This window comes from Liolophura sinensis, chromosome 5 (assembly GCF_032854445.1).
Source record: "Liolophura sinensis isolate JHLJ2023 chromosome 5, CUHK_Ljap_v2, whole genome shotgun sequence".
Classification (NCBI taxonomy): domain Eukaryota; kingdom Metazoa; phylum Mollusca; class Polyplacophora; order Chitonida; family Chitonidae; genus Liolophura; species Liolophura sinensis.
The window spans coordinates 13,370,605-13,396,779 of NC_088299.1; the positions used below are offsets into that span (position 1 = coordinate 13,370,605).

At 38.7% G+C, this 26,175-nt stretch overlaps 2 protein-coding genes across 4 annotated transcripts; one reads left to right on the forward strand and one right to left on the reverse strand.

Moving 5' to 3' along the window:
• Positions 1-180: 180 nt before the first annotated feature.
• On the forward strand, positions 181-13,525 carry LOC135465872 (HAUS augmin-like complex subunit 4). The gene is made up of 9 exons (XM_064743240.1): positions 181-319; positions 807-943; positions 2,111-2,242; positions 3,079-3,216; positions 4,956-5,058; positions 6,640-6,779; positions 7,290-7,420; positions 8,072-8,140; positions 11,291-13,525. The coding sequence occupies exons 1-9, from the start codon at positions 286-288 to the stop codon at positions 11,484-11,486; spliced, it is 1,080 nt and encodes a 359-aa protein (XP_064599310.1). The 5' UTR covers positions 181-285; the 3' UTR covers positions 11,487-13,525.
• LOC135465871 (heat shock factor protein-like) lies at positions 13,523-20,759 on the reverse strand. 3 transcript variants are annotated; one of them, XM_064743236.1, is made up of 4 exons: positions 20,107-20,759; positions 18,150-18,330; positions 17,259-17,335; positions 13,523-16,101 (listed from the first exon to the last, which is right to left on the reverse strand). In XM_064743236.1, the coding sequence occupies exons 1-4, from the start codon at positions 20,671-20,673 to the stop codon at positions 14,740-14,742; spliced, it is 2,187 nt and encodes a 728-aa protein (XP_064599306.1). In that variant the 5' UTR covers positions 20,674-20,759; the 3' UTR covers positions 13,523-14,739. The 3 variants fall into 3 exon arrangements, with proteins under 3 accessions (XP_064599306.1, XP_064599309.1, XP_064599308.1); XM_064743239.1 differs by having other exon boundaries at positions 20,544-20,640; XM_064743238.1 differs by lacking the exon at positions 18,150-18,330 and having other exon boundaries at positions 20,544-20,759.
• Positions 20,760-26,175: the final 5,416 nt, after the last annotated feature.

Below are 26,175 nucleotides of genomic sequence, written 5' to 3' on the forward strand. Positions count from 1 at the left end.
AGAATACTTTATCTTTCCCTCCTGATTGGCTGTATTTGAGAATAATGCCGTAGTAGCAAATTTTAAATTCTTGAACGTGCTCTAAATGTGGCGAACAAAAATTAGTTTTTGTTCTTGGTGCATTTAGAACGTGATATAGTCTATCTAATTTCTATTTTAAATACTGTATTTGAAAAATATATTTTTCAAACCTCGTATCTATTCGTGATGCGTCACGTAAGCGAGGTACTGCGGGAATTTTCAAGGAGCTGGCATTAGTTGAGATGTTATAGGTATCATTCCACAATGGAAGACCAAGAGATTCGCCAGGTTTTCAGAGGTGAGCTTTTTTCTTCTGTTGACGCAGATAATAGATGGTTAGCCTTATTGATGACTGACACCAGATGCACTGGGGCAAAAATCCAGTTAGTCAGCTCAAGTCTGAACGAAGTTATGCAGCTGTTGACTCCAAAATGACCATATTGGGCTTTAGTGTGTAATCAGAACAGAGTTATATTGTATTTGTTTGATTTATTTGATTGGTGTTTTACGCCGTACTCAAGAATATTTCACTCATACGACGGCGGCCAGCATGATGGTGGGTGGAAACCGGGCACAGCCCGGGGGAAACCCACGACCGTCCGCAGGTTGCTCGCAGACCTTCCCACTTACGGAGTTATATTGTATAAGACTAGGGCTGTGATTACTAACACTATCACATGGTACAAATTAACTTGTAGTTTGCGTAATTGCAGTCACACAGAGTATCAATACATGTATCATTTTAACTGACTGTAAAATTAAGTCCAAGTGTTGTTTTTCTGCAGTGAGAGAAGCCATGTCAGTTAGAATGGGCAGCCCTATCCTGGAGGAGAACCCTCAGTTCTCTCAGCTTTTGCTCACCCTGGGGAATCATATAACACCTGACGGCATCAGTAGGCAGGTAGATGCAGACTTGACACAGGTGAGCTGGCTGAAGGTGTATATATTCACCAGTCAGTTGTCATAGATCTGTAAGACATTTTTAATGCAATAATTTTCAACATTTTTAATTGTTGAAACACACCTGAAAGTTTGTAAAGTTTTAAGTGATGATTGTTGTGTGCTGTACTTTATGGTCAAAGTTATTTTATAACAAATTCTGCATGAATACTCCATTTCAGCATTTACTTTTTGCTGCAACCTCATTGTCGAGATAAATCTCAGAATCTGGTAACTAATTGTTTCAGAAGCCTGGCTGTCGTAAGCACAAGGATTCCTGCTGTACCCAGACAGTGTAGATCAAAAATAACTCTAATCCGTCTTGACCATTTGGCCGACACAAGCCTGGTAAAAATTGTAAGCTGGTGCAGGACATGATGGCAAAATTGCAGTGTTATTTACTTGGTAGTTTTGCCATGTACCAAATAGTCTGCCCCTGTCAGAATACAGTTTGGCGCAGGACATTGTCCTTGTCATGTTGCTTATTTCCAGGCTTGCAACATTGTAAGTCTCCCACAAAATAGGAGTTAGCTAACTGATAGACATATTATGGTGAACATGCATACTCCAAGTGATGATCGGAAATAATAACCATGATAGTAACACTGTTCCTTAAAAGAAAAGACCTCTAAATATGGAAGTAGGTGTCACTAAGTAGACTACTTAAAACTATGAATAAATATACTTTTATTTATTTTTTAAGATTTTTGTGAAAAGAGTTAAAGGTGCTCAAACACTTGAATTCTAAGGTGGGCTTTATGGACCATATTATCAGAGGTTAGGTACTCTGTACGTCACATTAAGTTTATCCAACTCACGACACTGAATGTTGGAATAAAAGATTACTGAAATGATGTTCTCTAAAATTCCTTCCTTGTAGTGAAGATTGTGAAAAAATGGTGATGTGACGTCAGAGTTTCTAGATACCGTCAGTATGACCCATAAAACCCACCACAGTATTCAACTATTTGAATGCCTTCCAACAATCTTAAAATAAAATCTGAAAAAATAAATGAAAGTATTTTTACGCATAGATTTCAGTTGTCTGGGTGATGAACCTTACTTCATAGTTTGGCTTTCTTCTACTTTAAGCCACTTTGAAATTTACATCCATCATTCTAAAATTGTGTGTACATGTGTTATATTTCAGGCCAAACAGCAGCTGTCTCGTGCTAAAGAACAGTGGCTTCAACAGCATGTATTATATGAAGAGTTGTCCAACTTGACAATGAGTTATGAAAAGAAAGACGGAGAGGAGGAGTTATCTGCAGAAGATGAAGAGGTACAGTAGTGGGGAATAGGGTATAGATGGGGGATAGTTTGTAGATATCCCTCTAGTGTTGTAAGATATACTTACATGTACAAGTATATGGTTGTAATTTAGAGGTTGAAGTTGAATGTTCTGATGTACAGAACATATATGGAAAAAAAAAAAACGAGGAAACCCCTTTTCAAATTCCTACATTGTTGTAATCCTTAAAAACAGAGTTTGCATAAATTTAAGGCTAGGGTCCTCCACAATGTAGACATAAGCTTTACATTTAATAATTTGTGCCTTACAAAGATTGCCAGAAAAGCCAGTCTGAGTTAACATTTTCTTTTAAGTTAGGGGCTTGATGTTCGTTATTAGTACTAAGTTATTTGGATATCAAATCTTTCATTCTAGCACTATTATTCAGTATTGTGATTCAGTGGTTGTAATTGATATATTCATCCTCAACTTCATGATGAGGCTCCAAAGTGGGTGTAAATTCAAAGATATTTTCTGCAGAATTAATTTTGTATTCATTCTTGAGTATGTACACATTACATATTTATGATGCGAGTCTTTGAAACTTTGCCATGCTCCTTCTTGGGTAATGCACTTTGATAAGATGATAAATGTAAGTCTAGGATGTAACCTATAGCTTAACATTTTTCAAGTGACACATTTTGCTTTAGTCTGATTGATTCTTCGAACTTATAGGGCCACTCAAAAGTATCATCTTAAGATCTGCATGTGCTTTTTAAAGTGCAGTGTTGTGTACCAAACATGTTAGGTGAGAGGTTTCATAAAGTGCCTTTGAAGTTGTGCTGAGTCTGAAATTAATACAAAATTAACTTTGTATTGACAACAAGGTGAGGTCCTTGCTACAAGACAGCCTCACCTATGCAGAGGTAGGGGACTACCTTGAGGTGAGCGGGGACTCCAGCACTGGCTCTGCTCTCCTGGGGTTAAGCAGACAAGACCTAGAGGAGAGGAACCCCTACAGACAGGTGAGTCATGTGCTAGACAGCCTGTATCTGGTTGACCTGGGGGGCATCTTGGTGGGGGCGGGGGGGGGGGGGGAGGGGATAAGCTTAATGTGACGTACATGCTCTCCTGGGGTTAAGCAGACAAGACCTAGAGGAGAGAAACCCCTATCGACAGGTGAGTCATATACGAGACAGCCTGTGTCTGGTTAACCTGGGGGGAGAGAGGGGATTCCAGCACTTGCTCTGCTCTCCTGGGGTTAAGCGGACAGTATGAGAGTAACCTCTACAGACAGACAAGTCATGTACCAAACATCTTGAACCTGTCTGAGTTGGGGGACTATCTAGGGGAGATTGGAGACTCCAGCAATGGCTCTGAGCTCCTGGTGTTAAGCAGACAAGGGAGGAACCCCTATAGACAGGTGAGTCATGTACTAGACACCTGTGTCTGGTTGAGGTGGGGGACTTTCCGACGACCTGTGTGAGAGAGGGGATTTCAGCACTGGGTGTGATCTCCTGTGGTTAAGCAGACAAGAGATGAACCCCTATAGACATGTGAGTCATGCACTAGACAGTCTGTGTCTGGTTGAGGTGTGGAGCATTGGCTCTCCTTTGCCGGGGTTAAGCAAGCAAGACCTAGAGGAGAGGAACCCCTATACTGCCTAGCTTAGTCAGTGTCTGCTTGAATCCTGTGCTTACTAGCGGAAGCATCTGAGCAAACATTTTATGGTAATACCATATTTGTTAGGGTGCCTCACTATCTCTTGTGGTTAAAGCACTAATTCTCTGCAACCGTCCTTGACCATTGCACGAGATCACATCTTTAAATCCTGCTCTCATGTGAAGTTTGAAGATTATCAGGTTTCCTGTGAAGGTTGGTGGTTTTGCTTAGTGATTAGTGAGTTTAGTCTTGTGATTGGTCAGTCGATGTAAACCCCAGGTCTGGTGTCCACCCATGAAACTGAATGCCATTGCAAGGGTGCTAAATTCTTAATTATGGTGATAAACAATTGTCAATCAATTCAGCTCAGATAAAACGGGAAATTGACCTTCGCAGGAATTTTAGCCAATCAGAATTCGTTTTTCATCTAGATGTATTCCTAAAAGGTCTTTAAAATATTCATGAGATGTAACACTAAAACAAAGAATGTGGGAAACACAAAAAAATATGCAAAGAAAAAAATAAAAAAAGAATGAGAATTGTTTTCTACTTTTGGGGCATTTTTATATCACAAAATTACCTCACTAATTGATTCATACTGTCAGTGATCAGAAATTTTTGGAAATAATGTCAAAGTTGAACTTGCCATCTTTGTGATACCAGCTCTGCTCTGTGACCTCTATTCAGACTCTTCCCCATACAGTTGTTTTGACAGATATCACCAATGTCACAACTGCAAGCTACTTAATTCTTTAATTAACAGCACCCAAGACTAGGGGCTAAAATTTTTTAAACATTTTGTATGGCTGGAAACATCCTAAAGAGCACATTAAGAAATAATAAGTAACATTAAATGATGCACAGTGGTCAGAAATTTTGGAATAATAAAATAGTTAAGACATTTACAATTTGCTGATACAAATTAAAATTACACTGCGTCAGTTTTTTGTTAAATCTGCAATGAAAAGGTCATACGTATAGCTGTGTAATGAAACATGAATGCTGCGATGAACTGTAGACATGCTATAGATATTTTAGTCATAGCAGTATAACAACTGAGGCACAATATGACTGACATTGCCGTCATCTCCAATCTTTTCAGCACATCCCTACCTTACTGCAGAGGTTTCTACCTGAACTGGAAGGAGGGCTCAGGCAGAAATGTGAACAAATTGTGACAGCTTATTACACACCTCATCATACAGGTAATGGCTAAAGAGCTGTCCTGAAGGCAACCGTTTTAACAATATCTGGCAATGTTTTATGTTCAGGTGATCTTCTGTCATTGATGATGAACATCATGTCAGGTGACTTTTATGTGACAAGGGTGAGTGTCACCTCAAGGACCAGTTGTAACACCTATGATAAAATATGATAAAGGTATACATCAGCATGATAAATTGATGCAGCATGGTGATACCTGTGTATAATGAGTACCTGGCCCCGGGATGAAGAAGCAATCTTAGACTTGAGTCAAGACTTCTGTCATTAAATTTGGTATCCTCCTTTTTGTTATTTTAGCTGAAATTTGTTGTACAATAACTTACCCAGAATTTATGTTTCCAATCCAAATTTTGACCTTGTAATATGAGAAACAAAAATTTTAAAGTTTAAGGTGATTTGAAATTTTGACTTAAGTCTAAGATTACTGCATGATCCCAGGAGCAGGTGCTCTGCTGCAAGGTTGAGTGTCACAGTACTAACGTTATATTAGTGTATTGATACTTATTATCGCATTAGGTGTCTATATGTGAGTCGAGTGTCACATTTGGTGTCATTTTGTGGCTGATGTGGCATGTCACATGTGGTACTCTGGATTTAGTGTCACATCAGGTGTCTGTGTGAGTCAGGTATCACATTTGGTGTCATTTTGTGGCTGATGTGGCATGTCACACATGGTACTCTGGATTCTATTGTCACATCAGGTGTATTTATATGACTGTTGAGTGTGAATATGGTTGGCATCCTGCTTGGCCAGGGAATGTATATTTTTTTTCACTCTGACACTGTTTGTGGGTTCTTAATGGCAATAAGTGGTCAGTGACACTTGCCTGGCCACATTTGCAGCGTAAGGTTTGTTGGTTCTTATTGGCAACAAGTGGTCAGTGACACTTGCCTGGCCACGCCATGACCACTTATCATCGCTGTGTTCATGACCACTGCATCATTGCTGTGTTCATGACCACTTCATCATTGCTGTGTTCATGACCACTTCATCATCGCTGTGTTCCTGACCACTTCATCATTGTTGTGTTCATGACCACTTCATCGTCACTGTGTTCATGACCACTTCATCATTGTTGTGTTCATGACCACTTCATCGTCACTGTGTTCATGACCACTGCATCATTGCTGTGTTCATGACCACTTCATCATTGCTGTGTTCATGACCACTTCATCATCGCTGTGTTCCTGACCACTTCATCATTGTTGTGTTCATGACCACTTCATCGTCACTGTGTTCATGACCACTTCATCATTGTTGTGTTCATGACCACTTCATCGTCACTGTGTTCATGACCACTTCATCATTGCTGTGTTCATGACCATTTCATCATCGCTGCGTTCATGACCACTTCATCATTGCTGTGTTCATGATCACTTCATCATCACTGTGTTCATGACCACTTCATGATCGCTGTGTTCATGACCACTTCATCATTGCTGTGTTCATGATCACTTCATCATCGCTGTGTTCATGATCACTTCATCATCGCTGTCTTCATGACCAATTCATCATCGCTGTCTTCATGACCACTTCATCATCGCTGTCTTCATGACCACAGGAGATCAGAAGTTACAGCTCGCCAAAGCGTCTCAGTTACCTGGCCTTTTAGAAACAGAAGCCCAACATCTAGAAAACAACAAGAAACAGCTGAAAATGGACAACCTTAAGATGCATAAACAATTGTGGAGGTACTTCGAGGTTAGTTGTTAAGGATTGCTTTTTGATCGAATAATTTGAATGTGTATGTTCATATAGTTTTTCAGCTGAAAAATATGTTATATTTCATGTAAAATGTGAATGAAATATTCAGGAAAAACTTAGCCAATGCGGAAATGCTTGAGCCATGTACCATGATCACCCATAATATAACGAACAGAAAATGAGGTGAGATAACAAATAAAAAATGATGGAAAACATGCATGATGTCTACTTCAGTGTACAGTATAATTAATATTTTGGAGTAGGAATAGATTTGAAAAGTATCGTGATTATCTATTAAACTCAGCATTGTGATAAAAATTTGTTGTTCTGATTGATATTTATTTTTAGAAAATGTCCTTGGTCATCAGACCTTTCAGTTTTACCCTATACACTCAAGTCTTATACACGGAGATTACCCACCTAACCATCACTGTGATGTCAGCCTACAAATGTTATTCTGGTTGATATAAAACATCAATAAAGTGTTGAATAATTGTATCACTCTAGGCACTAATGGATTCCATTGCCGTTTTGGAGAATCTACTGGTTAACCACAGGCTGAAGATACAAGTGGAGCGTGATGACATCACAAGCACCTGGCTGACAGCAAAATGTGATGCTATGTGCCTGAAAATAAAGTAGGTTTGGTCTAATCCAGTAGGAAGAACTATAGAGATATGGAATACGAATATTGGATAAAATTCATGGTGGAAAATCTTTAATGACTGATTGGCTAAGGACCTGTCAATCAGTTCACTGGACTCCCCAACATATGTTCATGAGAAGACTTTTTCTATACGAATTAGCACTTGTGAAGTGAATTGAAGGCTTAAATCTTAAATCTTTTGTGGAAATTCAAATTGTTGAACTAGTGATTCACCTAAACAATCTCTGTCTTAAATAATGGATGTTCGAAAAAATTAGTTGTGCGTGTCAGTTGAAGGAAAAGACAAGATAGAATGAAGGTGTCATATACAAACACACCACTGAAAACTCCATGCAAGATTTTTTCTTCTTTAAAATGCAGATTTCATTTCTAAGTTGGGCTTTATTGACCATATTGACATTGTGTAACCCCAGTGAACCATTACAGTTACATGTGGACTTTTCCAGATTGAAAATAATTTTCACAAGCCAAGTTAAGTAAAAAATCGAATGTGGCTTGTAAAACTCACTTTAGAATACCTGTACAAATGTTTAAATGCATTCTGTTCCAGAAACTTTTTAAATATAAGTGAAGGTATTTTCACACACACCTTCTTTTAATGCCCTGTTTTTTTCCTCCACAGATTATTTGAGATGGAATTGTTGTCTACCACTTACACATCCAACACCATCAAAGCTCACAAGACAATAAGGTGAGATATTTCTAATGGTTTGATCCCAGTGCTTTATACTCCAGGGCTAGTATTTCTCAAGCTTCTTAAGACTTCAGTCATAAATTTGAAGTACTTTCTGAAGGTCAGGTTCAGGAAAATAACTCAAATTGTGGTTAGTACATTCTTCTGCAGTAAGCAATCAGTGAACAAATTTTAAACTTTCTACAGCAAAGCATTTTAACTGTGTTTGAATTTTTTACTTAAAGTATAAGACAACACCATGTTATTGTTTATTTTCAATGAAAGACTAGTATTCAAAGTATCGTAATCAAGTATTTTTTCAACCCGATAAAAGTTTAGTGACGTCACCTTTACTCTGACACTTTTACGTCGAAAGTATTTTCCGTATTATCGGCTAGGCACTATATGGCTGGAAAAAGTTGGCAATGAAAGCCCAAGTAACCAATCATGCAAACAACTTAAGTGCAATATTCTTGGGTCGGCCCCTATTGCGTAAACTCTCGATCAAACTCTGGATAAATAAGATATTTGTTGGTAGAGTAGGCCTACTACCATTTACAGGTATCGCCTGGCTGGGTATCTGAGTTTCTGCAGATTCGCCGTGGGCACCTCGATTGCAATGTAATTTTTGGCCACTGTGAAAGGGTTGACCTGTGACCCAGTTCAAATCGCCTGCAGACGCAGTGGGCATTCCTGGTTTAGGTCACCATCTTAAGGGGGACGACTTCGCCCACTAGTGGATGTTGACAGCGTTACTGTGGGCTTGTGTATTCATTTGGATTCATGCTAAAGTTTTAAAACATGGAAGTAAAAGCAAGATCAAGTCGGGTTAATGACATAGACCTACACATTCAACTGTGGCTGGTTCGTTATCAGCAGTCTCACTATTTCAGGCATTAAATAAATATTTTCTGCGCTGGATTCTCTGGCAAAATATATTTGCCTGTACGATGTTCCTCTGATTTGAACACAACTATAAGACATATGTAGATTTAAAGGCAGGCTAGGAGGCATGCATGGATGGTCTGGAGAGATAGGAATGATATTCTTATCAAAACTTTACAGTATTGCACAGTGCGAGAGAGATACAACTGCATGGTTACTTATTATGGGTCGAGAAAGCACATCGGTCATGTGCCATTTATTTTGGTAGGCAAGGCAGAATTAGCAAGTCCAATATGACTGCGATCGTGTGCTCTGTAATCAGCGGGTGTTTTTGATGAGATCTGACACATATTTTCTCAATCTGTGGCATTTTTTTGGCCATGTGTGTAACTTTACAGTACTTTGCGTTGTGTTACTGCAGTCATTACTGTGTTGTGTTACTGCAGTCGCTACTGTGTTGTGTTACTGCAGTCGCTACTGTGTTGTGTTACTGCAGTCGCTACACCTGTGGTGTGTGTTGTACACATAGAGAAGCCTCAGATGCCTGCAGCAAATGTACCACTGTGACGTCACAAGGTCAGCTGTGGCTCTATCATAGTGGAGTAGATTTTCTGATGTTTAATCACCAAATTCTACTGTTTTTCTTTCGTTTTAAATGATAGGAATGGATTTAGGAAACATGAAAGCATCTGTATGCTGTTTGGAAGGTTCCCCGCTGGGGTTATACTTTAAGCCAAAATTTAAAAACCTCTTCACAATACTTAGTTTTTAATACACGAAGTTGAAATTTTGGTAACTTTATGAGGTGGTCAAACTTAAAATCAGATTTTGACTTTAGTCAGAAGTGGCTTTGTGGAATTGACCCCTGATTTTAGCAACCATTATTATATGATGTTGCCATGGTTGCGAGGTGAACATAATAGTATAAGGGCATAGGGATCATCCATAAAGTACGTGTTCATACAGTACACTCCTAGTAGAGGGGAGGGAGCTAGGGGATGTGCGAATTACAAGTTGTAGGTGAGGGCGGTCATTGATCGGTCTACATACTATACAAAAGGTAGTGCATGTGAATGTTCTGGCATCAGATAACCAACAGAATTGTTCTGCGTAAGCCATCATTGTTTGACAAGTTACTGACATTAGGCAAAGTAACCCACGTGTGTTTCACAGATTTGCTTGTGTTGTTGTTGGAATTCATGTGGTCCCTTCACCTAACGAAGGAGTGCTTATTGTTACCAGGGTGAGGTGGGTGAATGATGTCCTTCTCCGTCATTGGGTAACCCAATTGTGGTCTACGATGACAGAGCAATTCATATAAACCAATTTGTATCTCCATGACCAGGGGAGACCTCTGAATGGCCCTACGCAGATACTGCTACTTTGAGAATTCTGTGCATGAACTCACTCCTGATGTCCAACCCCCTTCTCATTCCTGTCACGGTAAAACAATGGGTGACTCAAGGACGAGCTACACAGAAGATCTTTATGTCTGTAGAACATGCGGTTTTCATCTGTGACGTTGCAGTGCCTTCATACTTCATATATTTTTTTATGAGCAGACATATGTATACATGTACTATATAGGTGTTTACAAGCTTGCAAACACACATAAATGTGACATAATAAATGAAAGAACAAATGAGTTTGTAGCTTTGGACTGTTTTGTTACAGGCATGAGAGAGTTTTAGGAGGAACTCATTTTGACAACATGAAATCACAGAAACAACTCTTAAAACACTTCCCTGCGTGTAACAAAGCGGTCCAGTGATCTGTTTCATTCTTTCCTTCACATTTATGTGTCTTAGCGGGCTTGTAAAACACCTAAGTCTTTTCCCTATTAGGGTCTCTTGCCAGCTTGAATACAACTCCCACTGCTGCATAAGTAAGGAGGTTGATCAGGTACTAGTTAGTTAAATGTTGTTCAGAAAGATCTGGCCTCAGGATCAGTTTTGAAGCGATTTGAAACTTTGACTTATGCCTGGGGTCGATTCCACAAAGCCATTTCTGACATAAGTTGAAACATAAAACCTCATCACAATTCATGATTTTAAGGACTGGAAGTTGGAATTTTGATGCATTTGTCTGAAGATCAAATTCACGAGGTGGTCAAAATTTGAATTTCATAGTACACAATCACTGTAGCATCACATAAGAAAAGATAAGATCTAAGATGGCATTTTTTTGTGGAATCGACCCCTGCAAAAATGATTAGATGTTGATAAAAGCCTTGATTTTAATTGTAGCTACTTAATAATAATAAAATATTCTTTTTTCTTCCAGAAAATACTTAAATCAAAAAGATGAAGCCATACAGAAAGAGTTGATGCAAGTGTCGCAGACTTTACAGACATACGAATCCATTGGAGTTGAATTTAGTGCCTTGGTCAATGAATACAGTCGCTTGTTGAATGAGCTTGAAAGTAAACGATGGGCGTTAAACCAGGTTGGACGTGCACATCAAGAGAGCAAACATTGAGACATTCTTGAAACCACTTGATTTATTAAAATAAACATGGCAGAAGAGAGGTAACAAGGTTTGAACATTAAGACAAAACTAACATGTAAACAAAACACTATTTATGTACAGTAACAATATGTAATAAAATATGAAAAAGCCCATTGCTTCTTTCACTATGTACAAATTCATCCAAAAATGTTCAAAATTTCAACTGCAACAAATATTTAATATTAAGTTAATTTGTAATATGTCAAACATCTTAAAGGCAACTGATACTGCCTTACACAGAACCAGAAACAAATTATGAAAGTTACAGTTTGCATAACTAAGAAATTTCAAATGGAAGTTGGTACAGTCAAACTTTTACAAGTGAAGTAGGCATGATCAAGCTGCAGATGAAATCACACAAATGGAAGTTGCCCCAAAAGTATGCAAGTGAAGTTGGCATGATGAAGTGCATGTGTACTCACACAAAAGGAAGTTGCTACAGATGAAATCACTTCAAGTGAAGTTGGCGTGATGAAGTGCATGTGTACTCACACAACAGCAAGTTGCTACAGAAGAAATCACTTCAAGTGAAGTTGGCGTGATGACGTGCATGTGTACTCACACAAAAGGAAGTTGCTACAGATGAAATCACTTCAAGTGAAGTTGGCGTGATGAAGTGCATGTGTACTCACACAACAGCAAGTTGCTACAGATGAAATCACTTCAAGTGAAGTTGGCATGATGATGTGCAGATGAAATCACACAAATCAAGAGGCTAAAAGTGAAATCACACAAAGTTGCTACATGTAAAGTCCTACAAATGGAGCATGAATAATGATGTGCAGAGAAAATTACACAAACTTAGTACAAGGTGACATTTATAGGCAGCTGAAGTCACTTGAATTACTGGCTCCAATAAAATCACCATCACACAAAATAAGGACAACACATATGAAATCACAAAATAACAGGCATAAGGGAAATGACACAGAATAAGGGTAACACAGATGAATCAGGTTAGACTGATGAAATCAGGATGACAGTGGGACGTGCAGTTGAACTAGGAGGTGGACAGGTGACGAAACATAGAATGATGGTGGGACAGTTGAAATTACAGGGAATAAGGGTAGAACAGGTGAAAATCACTCGGACTGAATGTGGGACAGGTGAAATTATACATGTATATAATGTGGGCAGGACAGATGAAATCCCACAGCAGGGTGGTGCAGGTGACTTACACTGAATAAGTGCAGCAAAAATGAAATATGCAGGATGAGAGTGTCACGGGTGAAATTCTGCAGAACAAGGGTGGAACAGAAGAAATTTCATATTATGAGGGTTCCATAGATGAGATTAGACACGAAGAGTGTAGGACAGGTGAAATTAAACAGAATGAAGGTGGTACACATAAAGTCACACAGAAATAGTGTGGTACACAAAATCACACAGAAATGCAGTGGTACACATAAAATCACACACAAATAGGGTTGGACAGATGGAATGGCACAAAATGAGGGTGGCACAAAATGAGGATGGCACAGGTAAAATCACACAATAGGGCTAAGAGAGAGAAATTTGTAGGGCCAAATACAATGTTCTAATTTGGGGTTAAAGTATTTTCAGACATTAAGAAACCTAAAAGTAATGTATCGTATACCAAATTGGGTGCGGGTAGAATTGATAGTCTTACTGTTACACATCTGTTACAACAGGAAATCTTTTGCTATGTTGGTTGTTACCCAGATCCAGTGTAAAGATAGTTTTGCAGTTGCATATCTGTTACAATACTAATTCCTTCTCTATTCAGGAGTACCCTAATTCCTCAACCATTTCGCATATGAAAGAGAAACTTTCAGTGCAATTTATGCACACTTTTAATTTTATTTTGGAGACAAAACTGCTTTGGTTGGATTAACCAATTCCAGGGCTTTAGAGAAAGTATGATGTTACCAGTATACATCCACTACCAGTATACATTACACCTTGCAAACATGTAAAAAGTTTGATGAGTTACAGTATATCCAGGCACAGGTCAGTAAGATGATATTGCTGTTACACATCTGTGACAATACAAAGACAATACAAATCCCTTCTTTATCTGTGAGTACATCCAGGCATTGGTCAGACAGATGATGAGGCTGTTACACATCTGTGACAATACAAATCCCTTCTTTATCCTTGAGTACACCCAGGCATTGGTCAGGAAGATGATGAGGCTGTTACACATCTGTGACAATACAAATCCCTTCTATATCCTTGAGTACATCCAGGCATTGGTCAGCAAGAAGATAACTGATGTTGCTGTTCCACATCAGTTACAATATGAAATCCCTCTATATCCTTGGGGATATCATTGAAAATTGCCCTTGCTAATACTGAGTTAACATTGCATTTATAACATCTCTATAACTACTCCAGATTGTCATCACCACAAGCACAACAAGGAATTCAACAGAACAAGAGAACTTGTTCATGAATTTTAACATAAGCAGTCACATTTGAAACTACTGGAGTACTCATGTTGTTTTACTGTCACTTGGTAGAGTCTTGGTATCTGGGTCTGTTAAAATTTCACTCATCCATTTAGTACAGAAGACATTTTTTGGTCAGGGGTCAAAATGTTGAGCCATTTTTCAGAGCTAAAAATAAAAATGATGACATCAAATTGAGCAACCAAAGATCATGCAAATATAAATGATTGTTGTATTTTATCCATTTCCATTTTGTATTACAATGATATAAATGGAATGTAATACATTTGACATTTAAATCACTTTTGATGGCCTCAATTTTTATTGATGTCATCACTCTGAAGATCTCAAAATATCAAACATTTTGACCCCTGATTTGGTGGAGTAAATAAATGTTCACATAAATGTACGGTATTCAACACGCATGATAAATTAGTGACTTTATTTACATACTGCTCATAAATATTTTAAGAAATGTACAATTGTGCACATATTGTGCCACTCCCAGTCTCTGCACACTATGACATGGACTGGAAAATATTAATGCTTCTAAAATACAGAGGCATTTTGTTAAATAATTCCTCCCTGACAATGAGAGGGATATAGTCCTGCCTGGGACAATAAATAGGCAATAAATAAGTTGTAAATATGCCTAACAAAATATTTAGTACTTGAGCTTACTGGATGCCCAATCATTTCGGTATAAAATTACTCATTATCATAAACATTACTTGTTTGATGATAGTAAATACAAATAAAAAAATGACTTATTGGCTCCCTTAGAATCAAATGCTGATATAGGTGCTGTTAATTTACAGCATTTCTGTTTTTATCGTTGACATAAAAACATCTTGGCCCTCCATGGAAGTTTGATGATCTTGCTCAAACTGTTTGAGAGGAGACTCAACATCAGTGCCATCACCTGTTCTGCCTGCCTCCATTCCCCCTTGAGACAGCCTTCTGAGAAAACTAGAAGCGCTGCTGTCAATCACGTTAACATTTCTATTAGAGGACACAATGGAAAGTTGAGTGTGATCAGGGCTTGGCATTGGTATGGTAGTACCTCCAGAGCAGCTTGCTGATGATAAGTCTGCGTTGTCCGGGATTGCGGGAAGATTGTTTCTGCATTCAACAGATGATCTTGCCAGATCACTGTCACTCATCTGTTCCATCTTGACTGCAAAGCCGGCTTGGGCAGGTAAAATTGGGTTCTCTGAGCAGGGAGCTTGGATTTCCGGGGACTGGGAACTGTCTGGGACTTGCTGGTTGGTGTGAGCATAGGAAGTTAGAGGAGCTGACTCAGTACAGGTGAACAATGAGGAGCTGGTGACAAGGTTAGAAAGAGCACTGTCACTGGAGAAGTTGTAGGAACCACCGTGTTGAGCTGGGTGTGACATACCAATGCCGGTATGTACCTGTGGATTGGACTGAGCTGAGATGGCGCTTGTGCTGAATGGTTCTTTTTGCTGCTGAACAGCTGAGGGAACGGCACATTGTGAGCCAGAATGCGTATTGCCAGCATCCAAGTTGAAAGATCTCACTGGGGTTTGACCTGACACCAGCCCCGTGGAACTAGATTGAAAGGTAGACAGTGTATTACTGTGAGCGTTGTTGAGAAACCTTTCTGTGGTAACTAAGTTGGGCATAGTGACACTGAGATGGATGGGTTGGTTTGGCATGGTGTTGGCTGGAGCAAAGTGGAAGGTCCCCTGGGCCTGCACCACGTTTGCAGCATTAGGGTGGGCCTGGGAGTTGATCGGGGGACAGAGGTTGACAAGGTGTGACATGACAGTGTCAGGTAGAGAGGAAAGCTGTGACAGAGAGGCCAGTTCTCCGCGCGCTGCGGCTAAAGGGCTGCGGGTTTGGTGAGCTGTCGTCTGACTTGCGGGCAAAGCATTTGCCACTTTCACAGAATGCTGAGCATCCACACTGTATGCATGAGCCAGAAGGGACTCTGTGGTTATAGGGTAGATTTGATTGGTTGGTAAATTCAACGGAAGAGTGCTGGTTTTCTGTGGAGCACAAAGGGCATTGTAGCCAGGAAGAATTGGTGTTGTTTGGTTGTGATACAATGATGAAGATTCCCCACTCACGGAATTGGGCATTACTAGGTCGGACAAGGTTTTATCACCAAGTACTTGCTGGATAGCTTCAACAACTGGGTGCCCTGAGACCTAAGAGGAAAAAAGCAAATATATTAACCATTTCATCCTATATTGTTTGGAAACTGATATTTTGCAGCTGCGTTTTTTCATGTTTTTTTTTTCATCTAAAAGTCACATGCATACCTTTATTATGCCTTATTAAAGGGATGATCTCAAAAGGAAAGTGAAATTCTCTTAATGATTACTACTATAGTTTGAGATCCTATACTTAATCTGATGAGGTTAGCTGTGCGTTTCATGAAAATGTAACATTTAGTTCCTGATGTATTGCATCTTGGGCTTCCGTTCGGGTATGCAAATGAGCTGTAATGACATCATGTGATGTTGACATTCATTTGAATGAGCTATAATGACATCACATGATGTGAACATTCATTTAAGTGACGGTGGTCAGTTTTATAAGTGCAAGAAACCATACTGCGCTGAGGAAAACCACTGACATTTGACAAGCTGTTCATGAACAATAATTGGGGAAAATGATACTGACATGCACATTTTGTTAGAAAAAGATATTTGTCTTGATGTTTACATGAGTTTTCCAGCAATCAGACTGTTTTTCATATAAATGATTTATAAGGAACGTGTGATACATGTCACTATCAAACGCTAACATAAAGGAAATTCATTTCATCGAAATCACCAATTTGGCAACATATGCTGAATTCACCTTTATTGACTGAGAAATGGAAATATTAATGATTTCAAGAGTACATGCATCACAGACCTCAAGGGAACATAATGGTGTCCATAATTTTTTACATGGATGAATTTTAATGACTTTACAGATGTGTAAGTGATTGTCCCCTCCCCGATAGTTCACCCTGTAATATCAGTCAAGTTAATTTGCTTGTACTTTTTGAAATTAATTGCCTTAGGACTTCAAATGTCGATGTCTCAAAAATCGATTGAAATTTTATGATCTGACATAGTATTCTAATTATCTTGTGTTCAAAATAAGTAACCATTAAATATATCCATTAAAGACAAACAGGACAGTGGGTTGCTTACATATACTGCACTAATTTTTGGGAATTCCAGTAAGGTTGCAGGCTGGCTCACTGGTTTGGCTTCCAGGGGAATTCAGCATTATCTGGTGCATTCTATGGTCATGTAAGTGAAGTGCTGGAGTTCAACACCAACCATACACACAGAGATCAAATACTTACATGCTGTAATCGGTAGTTGCTGGGTGCCATATGGGATGTGTTGCTTACATTTGATGCAAAATGAGCCAGTTCCATCCCTGATTTGCCAAAATAAAAAAATTAATATACTGTTGTACTATACTAACTAGCAATCAGCTAGGCATTTGCCTAGTTTGTTCAGTCTTCTGTACAAAGTATACTATTGCCTAAATTAAATTTCTTGAAGACTTATTTAAATTTTTAAATATTTCCTTTGGTATTTATTTGACAATCTAATGTGATTTCTAATCCATAAGAAGCAACATTAATATAAAGACTCTTTACTGGAATCCACTAAATTTGATGCACAAGATACATGAAATGCCTTTTCAAGTCACAAGTAAAATTTCATGTATGTTCCCTACAACATGCTTGGATGTAAAGAAGAAGTCATGTGAAATTATGTATTCTTTTGGTGTGGAGGCATTCTTAAAACAGTGGCCAAACAAATCATCTAATTCTTACAAGTTACTTGTAAACTTTTAATCAGATTTTAGTATTGGTATCATGCTAAGATTATTGTGATGTGGGCAGGTCAGTCTGTGGGTACTTTCCAGCTTCTCTAACCCAGTCTTCCTTTGTACATGTTCTAGCTGATAGCTCATGATTTTCGTAATCTAAAGTAATATAGAGAGTACCAAACAATTCATTCAAGGTACTGTAAATCTTCAACCTTTTCAAGCACTATAGTACTTTTTTTTAGCAGAATTTATGCATTACAAGTATTATGCAAATGACACTAAACATGATTTGTTTGTGTCATTAAAGATGCAAGCTTTTAATTTATAAAAGTTGGTAATATTGGTTTGAGAAGCAGTTGAAAAGGTTGAAGAATTAGGGTAAATGACAAAGAAATACAGGTTATCAACATGCCTGCTGATCTGTTGTTAGAAGCACCTGGAATGGTTGAGAGAAAAGCTGGAGTAGTAACTGGTTTAGAAACAGTCTGACAGCCAGACCAACTGGCAGCATTGTCCATCCGTAGAGCAGGGCACCTCAAAACAGAGGCATTGATTTCCAACGTGTGCAGAGGTTGGCGGTCATACTGGCCATGCTGCAAATTAAACAGTGCAGTGAAGTACTCTGTATGACTATTCCTGAAGCACTGCAGTTTTTAGTACACTTGTGACAACAATAGATGTATACTGGGTGATTTGTCATAATCCTTAAGCCATCCTCAAGAAAATGTTAACAGTTGTTTGACATAACCCCATCATGGAAAATATGGGTAGGTCAGTCTTGATTTTTTTTTTTTATTATGAATTTACAAATTACACAGGAAATGAAAAACAGAAATATATTTTCTGGAGGAAAGCTCAATAGAAACATTCAGTTAGGACCATTTTAGGTGGTTATATATGGTTATACGAAACAAACGTCTCTTCAAAGAAGACCCTGCTGTATATTTAATGCTGGCAGTTCTCCATCTCCATCCACTCCCCCCCCCCCCCTCCAACCCTACTCACACACACACACACACACACACACCCTGTCCCACACTTGCGGGACATATTTAAAACACAAATCAAATAAATAATACATAATACTGATTGTCATTTATACAACTCTCACTGCATGGCTGTTTCAACGTTTGTGGCAATTTATGTAAATGACGTGATTTCTTATGATTTAAACTGAATTAAATTGCCTCACTATTGCAGTGGCATACGGCATTATCCATAAATCAGCTGATGAGAATATTCTTCAAGACTTATTATAATCAGTGAGTAGTGTTTGTTTTTAGAAAATGTATTCATGTTCTTTATTTTGATAAAAAAAATAAAACGTAGCCGCGCGGAAAAGGTACATGTACCCAGTTTGCAGTTCACGGGAGTGAAGTGCCTATCTCATACAGCGACGTCATTTGAGTGCATCTGCACTAACATAGAGCAGGTGGACTCACCAAGTCTCCCTTCACCAAACGATCACAGCTCACTGCTAACTGGGTAATAGTAGCTACCTTAGTGTATTCTGTAGTTTTATGTCACGAGAGACTTTTGACGTGAAAGTAAACTCCATAGTTTTATTGTAATTTAACTTTGACGCTACCCAGATAAATAGGGCCTATCTTTACGTTCAAATATCTAACCTATGTGATCAGTAGGCCTATATTCCAAACGCAGATCTCAGAATCCCAAAATGCGTAGTTTAGATCCCTAACACTAAATGGAATTTACTGGTATTTTTGCGCTCACCATGGTTCGCCGTGCGTAGTTGTAAAGACGATGAAAAACGGATAATCAGCTGCGGTGAAAACGGTGTGGACTCGCGATGAAAAAAAAAGAAAAACAGATTTATCGATCTGAAATTTATACAGCGCCTGAACGGATAGCATGTGTTGCTCTGAAAATAAGGCAAAGTCGCCAAGATACTCCAACTTATCAGACGAAAACGTCAAATGTGGTAAAGTGGACATTATATTGATCATCAACCGTCAGAAATACATCGTTAAGTGAGCGTTAAAGTCAATAAAACTGCCCGTTTGGTGATTTGACGTCATTGCATGAACTAACCAAGAGTTAGAAAGTGAGAGAGAGTAGTAATTCTGAGAATATGTTACATTTTTCCCAATATTATTTCGCAAATTTGAGATGAAAATAATTGACGAATGTGAAATGATTCGGAACTAGGACTGATCTGGAACTGGCTACCGCACAACTTGTGGCTTATGAGGCTGCATCGGCTTAATTCCACTGATTCCCCGGGCTTAACTCTTATAAATGCGCGCATACTCATACTTTGTAAACATGAGTAAATATAAAATCACGGTTACGGAAACTCAAACCATAAGTTACCCACATACATTTTCTTAATAGCAGCAAAGTCTTACCTCTTTTGGCGTGGAATGACCTAATGGCTTCAGTAAGGAGGAAACCAGTGGAGAATTTTCAACTCCGAAATCCGGCCGTCCGGCAGTATTTTTTCTTCCTTTCATTCTTCTCTGAACTCTGTTGAGTAAATCCGGGTGTCCTCGTCGGAAAAAAGGATGATGATATTCATGGATGTCTGAATCGGGGAATGTGTCGGGTTGATTGAAACGAAAAGTATTTATTACTTTTCTAAAACCATACAAGTTCAACTGTCTGACAAAACTACTGAAATTCGAGGTTTTGAAAGCACTGTCGGCTGGCATTAAAAACTCCCTCTCGAACATTCTCCGATCTATCCTGATTGAACGTCCATGCTCAGCCCAACAAATTGCCCCCGAATTACATCTGTTTAGCAGACGCCATAACTTAAGAGGAAAGCGGGTTGAAAAAGACTCACTAGCAGACATCGCGGAAAAGGCCATCTTGAAGTTCGCGCTGGAACCTCTTGCAGCGAACTTTGCCTCGTTTTCCTCTACCAAGTGGGTATTTCCCTGCTGAAGCTGTACACTTTGGTGACAGAAATGCATCGAAATTCTGGCGCTGTAACCAAGTTCCAGGAACGGATGGTAATAAATGTAGCCTTCTCACAAGAAAGTTCGTCTGTTTCTGGCGTTTCGATTCCTTTGAAGTCATCAATTTGAACGCGACCTCAACGACTGATTACGTCAATAAATCGTCACAAAGCTGACGTCATCAATACAATATACGTACACATGCACGAAGAATTTTGCTGAGCTGACTTTTTTTTCTTTGGCAGCGATTTATTCTTTATTTAGAGGGGTGAATGGAGTTGAATATTTTTGTTAAGTATGCATTTATATTATGCGTCTACTATGGGATAAGTATATGTATTCGGTAAAATAGCCCATTTGAGTCAGATTCAACCTGTGAATTATCATAGGTTTCTCCAGGTCCCGGGATCACGAAACGATTTTACAATTAAGTCAAAATATCATGTCACTTAAATTTTAATTTCTTACGTAACATTTTCAAAATATTGCTTGACAACGTAAATTCCTGGTAAGTTATGGTAAAACAAATTTCAGCTAAAATAACAGAAATGAACATACCAAGTGTAAAATGATGACTGATGAAATTTTGACTTAAGCCTAAAGCGCTTAGTAATGTCGGATTCCTCTCCGCGTAATGCTGGCTGCCATCATATAAATGAAATATTGATGTGTATGGCGTAAAATTACGATCAGGTGAATAGACAAAAAAACTTAAGTTAAATTTCACATAACTTGTAATATCGACGACTATTTCTTCTACTGGAAAAGGAGAACCTGGCCAGTTTCTTGACATCACTGTGGTTTTAATCTGGGATATTTGTCAGCTACCACAATTGACGTCAAGCGAAATAGTTTCCTCCTAGGAAAATAACCGCAAGTAAGGTGTAACCGATGCCACGACGGACCGTTCCGTGTAAATTAGTAGTAGTGGTGGTACTTGTGGTATACAAGCGCATGAATGTGGGCCTACATATTCTAAAGCCAGAATTATTCTACATGCATGAACAATTTTTTTTTTTATTAGGCTGCTCATCTTCTTTTACAATTGTTTCAAACCATTGAGGGAGAGCAAAATATTCTTCCCTTGTCATGTCAAGTGATTTAAAATTAATAGTGATTAAAAATTGCAAGTAGTAGTAGATTACTTGCACATTAAAGGAGAGAAATCCTGATTTCCTCGGAAAGCTAGTGTGAGACAGAAGTTGCCTGGCGTATAGACTTTAATTCCATTCCATTAATTTAAAAAAGCGCATATGAGCAATCATAATCGGTATTATACTGCTTTAGACTCGCATACGTACATGGACTCGATGATAATGAAAAAGCACCGCCATAGACCTAAAAGGGTCGATCTCACGTAAGTCTTTAAAGTTTACGTGGAGATGGCTTTATACTGGTACATCTTCAGTATACAGTCTGTATAAATAGGAATTGGTTAGATGCCTACTGATTTCAGCATGTAAACCGTTTTGATGATTAGAGCGTCCGCCTCGATGTAGGGAGACCCGGGATCAAACCCTGGTTGGGTTATACCAAAGACTTTTAAAAAGTGGTGCGGTTTGTTGCCGCCTCGCTTGGCACTCAACACCGAAAGGCTAGTGGAAGGGAACAGGACTAATTGGTCTGGTATAATTTAAATATATTTATTTATTTGATTGGTGTTATCAGCCGTACCCCGATATTAGTATAATGTGACTGGGTGAAGGGTCATGCCATGAAGAGTGACGACAGTACTTAGGCGGCGTTGGCTCGAACTCTCACAAGAAGACACGGTACATGCACACGCCTAAAACTCATCGTCGTCATGTGACTGAAAAATTAACTGAAAAAACAATAACGTAAAACCTCAAGCGTACATACAAACATATAGACATTTAAGTGTCAAGTTCGACGCTGGAACAGGGGCATAGAACTTGTAAACCATGAGTAGATAATAGTAAGATCAAAACAACCAATAACACCAGTAGTCCCTGACGTGTTCAATCCACAGTAGCTTCAGAATGGCGCAACAAGAATTACGGTAACCGAAATAACTATGTTTCCTTAATTCTTGGACAAGTGACCAACAAGAGTATGACCAGCGGCTTGAGACAATCTTTATACAGCGTTAGACAGCAGAACCACCCTCTCAACCGCCATAAATATGTATTCACCAGTAATTTTCGGACTGAATTCGGTAGCGATATGTGTTTCACAACAAATGTATACCTGTATAATCAGTGTGGACGAGTGTGGTTCCCAGTCTTGTACGAGACTTGAATTAATGTCGACTTCCACAGATTTAAAAAAAAAAGTCTCCAAAAAAAATAATCTTTCAACAACAAAATAAATTTTGCAAGAAATCTGTTATCTCAGTAATGGTAAAATCTATCCTGTTATTGCAGCAGATTATTCTGTTAAATATAGCATACTTAATCAATTAATTCAACATAAAGATTGTGTTAGGCGAACAGGATATGTTGAATATGAGTGAGCGAGTGCTTATGTCGTACTTTACAATTTTTCAGTCATATGACGAGAGCATGTAATCTGCCTCCTAGTTGCAGAACAAATTTCCAAGTCTCTTTTATCTAGTGCTGCTTCACTGAGACGACTCACCGAAGGCCAGTAAGCTGCCTTACCCGAGCCATTATACTGATACGGGTCAACCAATCGTTCTTAATGCTGAACGCCAAGCGAGGAAGCTACGATCTCCTCTTTTAATGTCTTAGGTGGGACCAGACCCAGGATTGACCCTGGATCACCCGCCCCCGAAGCGGACGCTATATCAAGTGAGCCATCGGTGCCGGTCATGTTGAACATGAGATACTATCTCTGCGACAACCCCTATAAACTTACGGTAGACTGTAAGGCTACGGCCTCTGCGTAACGGGAGTAAATATGAGACATTATTGTGTTAGAAGAACAGAATACGTTCTCGGATCGCTCAGACAACACATTTCTATTAAAATTAACAGAATAGTTTATTTTGAGTGATAGCAGGGGATAACACATCGGTCAGTTAAAGCATGCCACTATAAACGTTTTCTCTGCTGCGTAAACGCTTTCTCCGCAACGTTTACACCGTGGAGAAAACGTTTTTCATTGTTTTGTTGTTTTTTTTTTTCGAAGTTTATAGTTGAATTTATCAATTTTATCCAAAATATTTGTGTGTTTGTGTTAATTCCCTTTTCCGTATATACTTTAAACTCTTTGATCCTAATAATAAGATCTCATTTGAACAACCTTGAACCACGCAAATCATTAGAAAATGTTAAAAATTTCGAATGGCACTAACAGGCCACCGTAGTGCACACATTAGTATGCTATATTTAGTGTCATTTTTTGTAGATCCAATTCTGGGTCAAGGTTGGGGTTATTTCGCGCAGCACTGAATCCGTGTTACTCATATATGAGTTTCGGAATGTCAAAAGAATGTTATCTGATCAAACTTAGTACGTCCAGAATGTATACACATGTATCTTGTTTTTGCTTTAATATTACTGACGACGAAAACAATGTGCTGCTGTTTTAAACATCATGCACATTAAACTAAAACTTCAACATGTCTATTGACATGTATCTGACTTTGGGTGGACAGTCGAATGTTCAGTTTTATGCGAGGTTTCTCTTCGACCATCAGCCCACTCAGGTCGCTATATTTAGAAACATGACCGAAGTTTGATAGCCTACCATGAAATTTCAGTTCTGCAGTGCTGATCGTTGGGAATTGTGAGTAATTTATAATACCTTATCCATCGAAGGGAAGGTGGTATTTGTTATACCAGACTTACAATTTGCTTTGAATCTGTCATATTGTTTACATGCCCTATTAACGAGAAAACGTTGCGTCACGGGAGTCTTTGCTCTGCCTTGTATGCATGTTATCTCGTCGGGCGAATAGTTTAGACCAGTGACGGATTTCCCGTTTTTCTAATTCTTTTTAACTGAGACTTTTCGGATATATAGGCCTATGGCTTTTAGTTAGGAATCAAATGCAACTCCTTTTGTTTTATTCGACGGAACCAACGCAAAAGTCCTGAATTTCTTTCAACATTATTTCCCTTTAAATGAACTACCTGTATTGGATCTATGTGAGTCACGAACCACATAGCGAAGGACTACCATGGTGTTACAAGCAACTGTGTAAGGAGTCACGAGTTTTGTAATGGTCAGATTGGAAACATAAAACAACTTAGATTTTACCATTATATATATATAGGGACGCTCATTTTTTCGTCCTACTTTAAACTATAATAATAATAATAATAATAATATGATTTCGTGTCGGGGCTACCTCCAACAGTTTTCTAAATAGAGTTTTACTTTTTGATGGATACATAGATACACCGATGACGATGTGTCGCGTCTCACATTTGTCCATTTTTGCGGTTGTCCGGGAAACCAGATAGTCATTTTCTTAATGCGAACTATATAAATAGTATATAGTATACATAAGGAAATATAGTATACATAGTTACAACTCCAACCGTTTTTCGCATAAATTTTTTATTTGTGGTGGACACATTTGTTCACTTGCTCGGTTGTCATCATGAACACCCGTGGAGATTCTCCTCAGGGATTCCACTCACCATAATGCTGCTGGTATTCTTTCATACATTTGAAACAAATGCATTCGTTGGGGGGGGTTGTGTTCTCCTGAACTTGTGTTATTTTTGAAATATTGTGTAACCAAGATGTCTCCGTTCAAAGTACACAAAATCGTTCACATGTGCATCGAAGAAATTGAAAGTGCCGCCATATTATAAATTTTAATCAAGGGCGAATTTTTTCTCTATCTCATTACGCGAACACTGGTTTGTTTTTAAGTCAAAGACTTAATGGCCGTAGGGTACCAGTGAGGAGACATTGTGTTGCCGGTTTCTTTAATATACTGTATCCAAAGGCCTTGTAAGAACTGCAGATTAAAATATTGGTTACCAATTAAGTTCGCCAGAGAGAAATGACTGTGACCTCTTTATATTTGACCCCACCCCCACCCTCCACCGTCCTAATTGTCAAAGAAATTATATGTTCAATTATGTTTAATTTATGTTTAACTCTGAACCTCACAGACAAACAAAGCCAGATACCTTTCACGTCGGTGATGATATCATATACAAGTATACGCAGTCAGTATAGAACGGTAAACTGAAACCTCTGTTCAACTCTATCCCGTATGAAGTCATCGCAGTGAAAAAAACCTTTATCTTCATAAAACTGTTGGAATCTCGTTTAACATACTCAGATGCTATTATCTAAAATGCTATCAGTGACATCGATGTCAGTGATGACTAGGACTTGCTGCAGCTATCAAGCCTTTGGTGAATGCGCTCAGGTGTTTGAGTCTAACGTTGACTTTTTCTACTGTGGATTTAAGCCAAGGGGTTTATCAGGTATCCCTGGCGAAGTATGGTGGTTTCATCATGGTATTCCAGTTTCCTTCCGTCGAAGTACAGTAGTTTCCACAATGTACTCCGGTTTCCTACTGGCTAAGTACCATGGTTTCATCAGGGTATCTAGTTTCTTCGCAAATAA

What these genes read in the sequence shown, in the direction of transcription:
- LOC135465872 (XM_064743240.1), top strand. Translation starts at nt 286, where the DNA reads ATGGAAGACCAAGAGATTCGCCAGGTTTTCAGAG. An exon ending in TATCTGCAGAAGATGAAGAG is followed by an intron (nt 2,243 to 3,078) that starts GTACAGTAGTGG and finishes ATTGACAACAAG; the next exon opens with GTGAGGTCCTTGCTACAAGA. An exon ending in TTACACACCTCATCATACAG is followed by an intron (nt 5,059 to 6,639) that starts GTAATGGCTAAA and finishes TCATGACCACAG; the next exon opens with GAGATCAGAAGTTACAGCTC.
- LOC135465871 (XM_064743236.1), bottom strand. Translation starts at nt 20,673, where the DNA reads ATGCATTTCTGTCACCAAAGTGTACAGCTTCAGCAGGGAAATACCCAC. An exon ending in GTCATTCCACGCCAAAAGAG is followed by an intron (nt 18,331 to 20,106) that starts GTAAGACTTTGC and finishes TTTAATTTGCAG; the next exon opens with CATGGCCAGTATGACCGCCA. An exon ending in TTCTAACAACAGATCAGCAG is followed by an intron (nt 17,336 to 18,149) that starts GCATGTTGATAA and finishes TTGGCAAATCAG; the next exon opens with GGATGGAACTGGCTCATTTT.